This window comes from Myotis davidii, unplaced genomic scaffold (assembly GCF_000327345.1).
Source record: "Myotis davidii unplaced genomic scaffold, ASM32734v1 scaffold8411, whole genome shotgun sequence".
In the NCBI taxonomy this organism is placed as follows: Eukaryota; Metazoa; Chordata; class Mammalia; order Chiroptera; family Vespertilionidae; genus Myotis; species Myotis davidii.
In genome coordinates this window covers 2463-7092 of record NW_006282830.1, presented here as the reverse complement: position 1 = coordinate 7092, position 4630 = coordinate 2463, and the positions used below count along the sequence as shown (strand labels likewise).

Genomic DNA, 4630 nt, shown 5'->3' with positions numbered 1-4630 from the left:
GCCTCCTCAGAGCCCTGCTGTTTCATAATTGAGCTGTAATACTACTGAGCTATTCCACAGCCCTGGTGTCACAGCCATGTTGTATCACAGTTGAGCTGTTTGCACTGAATAAATTTTCCTTCTTCAGCGCACCCCAAATGGGGGATCCCTGTTGGTGTTGAATTGGTGCCAAGGACCATTGGCTGACAATCCTCTTTGGCCTCTTAATATAGCACATTAAATGATAAGAGATTTCTTATTGTTTAACCCTCTTTAGATTAATTGGTCATGGTGCATTATTTCAATAGCCTGCTCTGGATTATGTTGGCTAACTTTTGGGGCTTTTCAATTTTGGTGCAAGGCCACCACATCTACAACCAGCAGTGCAAGAGTTCTCTGGCTGAGAGAGACATCCATAAGCAGGGAAATGTGTTCACAGAGTCCAAGGTCAGCAAAGGATATGCTGGGTCTGAGGGACTGAAGGGGTGAAAAGGCAGGACGCCATCCCTCTCCTCCTCCCCCTCCTCCTCCCCCTGGCCCTGCCCACGCTCCCAGCCCACCGAGTGCAGCTGATTAAGGCCCTCCTGGCCCTGCCCATCAGGCCCCAGACGCGTCGGTGGAGGAACCCGATTCCCTTCCCCGAGACCTTTGCCGGCGACACCGACCGGCTCCCGGAGTTTATCGTGCAGACGGGCGCCTACATGTTGGTGGACGACACCCTGTTCTCCAGCGATGCGCTGAAGGTGACGTTCCTCATCACCCGCCTCACGGGGCCTGCCCTGCAGTGGGTGATCCCCTACATCAGGAAGGAGAGCCCCCTGCTCAATGATTACCGGGGCTTCCTGGCCGAGATGAAGCGGGTCTTTGGATGGGTGGAGGACGAGGACTTCTAGGCCAGGAGACCCTCGGGCCTGGGGACAGGTGCTCTCGGGGGAGGGTCCCCGCGCCGGTGGCTGCCGCCCAGACCGCCACAGGCGTCCTCCCACCGCGCCTCCCCGTCCCCGTGTTCCAGTGGCGGTGATCTCCCCCGCGCTCCTGTTCCCTCCCGCGTAGTGCTTGCCTTTGTTCCAGGAATAGCGCCCCAGGTTCCTGCTGCAGCTGGGCCTGGCTCCGGAGCGCGCCGCCGCCCTCTCCCGCCAGCCAGGCCCCTCCCGTGCGGACTTGGACTCTGTCCTGGGCTCCAGCTGCGAGCTGGGCTCCCGTTACACACTGGACAGACCCCCACAGACCAGCCGTTGCCAACCTCTCCTTGCCAGGCTAGCAGGCCTGCGTGGATGTGCCCAGAGACCAGCGCTGTGGCTGCCATCACCATCCACCACCTCCACCGACAGACTGCAGTCTCCAGCGATCTCGTCTCACCCAGGAGGTATCTGAGCTGGCCACAGCCCCTGGACAGTGATTCCAACAGCTCGCCAACCCCTTGGAGGGGCCGGCCAGCCTTTCACCTTCAGCGGGGTTGGGGAGGGGGGCATTCCCTCCCTACTCCCCCAGACACCTTCTATTCCTGCCAGATGGCTGCCAGGTCCCAGGGGTGCCCCGCAGCCAAATCGAGTCACTCGTTTTCTCCTGTGGCCTGTTAGTTTTGCTCAGCACCCAGTTCTCTTCTGAATTTGCAGCTGTCTCTCTGATGTGTGCCTTTTGTTCAACACAGTGACCCTGCACTCTGCCCAGCTCTTCTACACTACCTAGACAAAAGTCTTTTCCTTATTTTCAATAAATGTCAGATGCTATTAAAAAAGAAATTGAGTCAATTAATGTGGGGCCTCTCCCTCCCTGGTCCAGTACATGGGGTCTAGGTCTTGTTCAGCAGGTATGCCCCCTGCCATTCTGTGGCTGACGTTGAATCTTGCCCTATAAAATAGCAGTGGTAGTCCTCTGGTGGTCCTGGAGATGGAGACCCCTCTGCTGATCATGCAATCCCAGATGCTGACTCTTCCAAACCAGTCAGTTCCATGCCCCTTAGGAAGTGGGCCTTGATCTGATTTGGGCCAAGGTGATGTAAGGAGAAGTCAGCCAGGAGGCTTTTCAGAGAAGGTCTCTTTCCAAAAAGCTGCTTGAAAGCACAACACCTGATTGTTACAAACCATGAGTCCCACACCTTTGTTGGTGAACACCTATCAAAGTGTTATTTGACCCATTATTCAGGGAACCAGTAGAATGATAGAGGTGCTTAGAAAATGCATTAACCTTTTTAGAGCCTTGATCCTCTAAGTACTGGGGAAAGGATTGCAGAACTGCCCTTAATTTAGGTACAAACCTGGTTATGCAGGACCATAAAATTATAACTTTTTCTAACAGGCAGAAAATTAAAAAGAAAAAACGCATTACCCTCTGCATGCTAACTTCTTACATCCACAGTGCTTGCTGATAAAAAGCCTCGGTTACCTCATGAGTGGCCGGGAAAACGTGTATCCCAATAGTCAGATAAAGGTGGGCTTGTAAGACAACACTCAATCAACTCTGCCTCATTTCTAATTTAGGTGATTTTTCTGGAATGTATGAAAGAAAAATCAATCACAGCAGTGATTTTTATTGTCTTTCCTCTCTCCTTATGAACAGGTAAATCATTGCCCTTCATGTTTAGTTGTTCATAAGGCTGTACATGGATCTAGATGTGCATTATCTTTGTTATGTATATGACAATGCACATTAACTTCCAACTTGGCATGTAATAGATCAAACTCTTCTTGAAATTTCAGGGAACATTTGAGTTAATACAATGTGGTTGTTATGGTTCACAGGTTTCTTAAGACAATTGAAAGCAGCTAATTATATTGTTCCAGTTGAACATGCTGGCAGTCTGCCTTTCTGGATGAGGTGGAAGGATGGTCGTGTTAAGCATAATCACTCTTTGGTTTTAAACAGATTCTGTTAAAGTGGTTTGAAAATTGTTTAGAAGCAGTTTACTTAGTGAGGAGGTCCCTATGAATATTCCCTACGACCCGCGTCCACTTGGCTCTAGAGGTTGGTAGCACGGGCATCCTTTGAACAATGTCGGTAACACCCTACCTCGCTCCACAAAAATACCCCTGCGATTTTCTTCCTCCTGTCAGAATGGCTCTCTTAGGGATTGTTCCTTGGACTACACTGATTGCATCATACCAACTCATCTTTCATGCCGAAAATGTCTTTGGAGACTTGATGGTGTAAGTAGTGTGGTAGGGAATGCAGAACTGTGGTTAAGTTAGGTACAAACCTGTTTGATGACATGCAGGACCATACAATTATAACTTTCTCAGGCAGAAAAGGGGAAAAAATCAAGACTCCTTACAGGGACAAAGGAATGACATTTGCTAGCGAGAAGGGAATTTCTTTCTTACTATTTTGCAAGCTCACCCCTTCCAATTGTCATTTTTGGCTTGTTTCCCTCAACTTATTCTAGCAATCTACTCAATACCCAACCAAGAAGCCTTAGCTCAGAAGAAGGAAGAAATATAAAGACTGACAAAATGGAAGATGGATGTAAGAGGGACATATAAAAATTCAATTAACTTTTTTTTTTTGGTGGTGTGGTCCCAGAATTACTTGAAAGCTATAATTAAGATACCATTACACAAATTTTCATTACCCCAAAAGGAAGACTTCTGCCTCCCTTTCCTCCCTTCCTCCAAGCTCTGCCAACCACAAATTGACTCTTTGCATCAATATTTTTGCCCATTCTGAACACTTCCTATAGAAGCATACAATATGTGGTCTTTGTGCCTGGCTTCTTTCACTTCCCATTATGTTTTCTATGTTCATCTATGATGTAGCATGTGTCAATCCTTCATTCCTTTTTATGGTTGAATATTATTCCATTGTATAGATATAGCACTTTTGCTTCATTCTTCAGCAGTTGAAGGTCATTCACTCCCCACTTTCTCTGACTCTTTGGATAGAGTGTACATACCTGTTCCTCTGAATCTAGGCTTGGTCATATACTTGCTTTTGTTAATTGAATATATGAGCAGACATTATGTGCATAAAAGATGTCAATATGCTTGGGTGCTTTTAATAGTCTTTTTGGTCTCCTGTGATTGTCATGAGAAGAGCACGCTCCACATAGTTGTTGATCCTTCATATTAGAGTACACAGTGATTTACCTGGTGCAGATTAAACACAATCTGTATCCTAGAGACAAGCCTTCCCTCACTGTATCCTGAAGCAAAATAGCCCCAGATGGCCCAGAGCATGTGAGCATGGAGAAAAAATGACTGTTATAAGTTTTGGAAAAATTTTTTATGAAGCATTATTGTATTGATAGCTGACTAATACTGAAACCAACAAAGGATTTTGATATATCCTTGGCTAGCAATAGTGGGGATCTATTACCTCTGACCACAACATTAAGTGGTAAGGGAAGAGAATGGTTACTGGAACACAAGAGCTATAGAAGAGAAACCTTGACAGGATTTGCAACCTTTGGTAGAAGAACTCAGCTACAGTCACTTCTCAGTCTGGTAGATGTGGTTGGCCAAACTCAACCAGAAGCCAGAGAGCAAGGGAGCCATTTATGCAATCCATAAAGGTCAGACTCCTGGGCACAGATCAGGGTGGAAGAGAATGGATAGTGGTTAAAAAGAGCATGGACGATATAGAAAAGATATATGAACAATCAATTTCAAGTGAGGAACATTTGAAGAGATGCACAGTTACATTAGTAACCAGAGAG

At 47.0% G+C, this 4630-nt stretch overlaps 1 protein-coding gene across 1 annotated transcript; it reads left to right on the top strand.

Moving 5' to 3' along the window:
* Positions 1–300: 300 nt before the first annotated feature.
* Positions 301–1721, top strand: LOC102753903 (protein FAM127-like). The gene is made up of 2 exons (XM_006753251.2): positions 301–426; positions 477–1721. Exons 1-2 carry the CDS (start codon positions 301–303, stop codon positions 870–872), a joined length of 522 nt encoding a protein of 173 aa, XP_006753314.2. The 3' UTR covers positions 873–1721.
* Positions 1722–4630: the final 2909 nt, after the last annotated feature.

Coding starts and splice junctions, on each gene's coding strand:
- LOC102753903 (XM_006753251.2), top strand. CDS start 301: ATGTTGGCTAACTTTTGGGGCTTTTCAATTTTGGTGCAAGGCCACCAC. Junction 427..476: donor ATGTGTTCACAGAGTCCAAG/GTCAGCAAAGGA, acceptor GTGAAAAGGCAG/GACGCCATCCCTCTCCTCCT.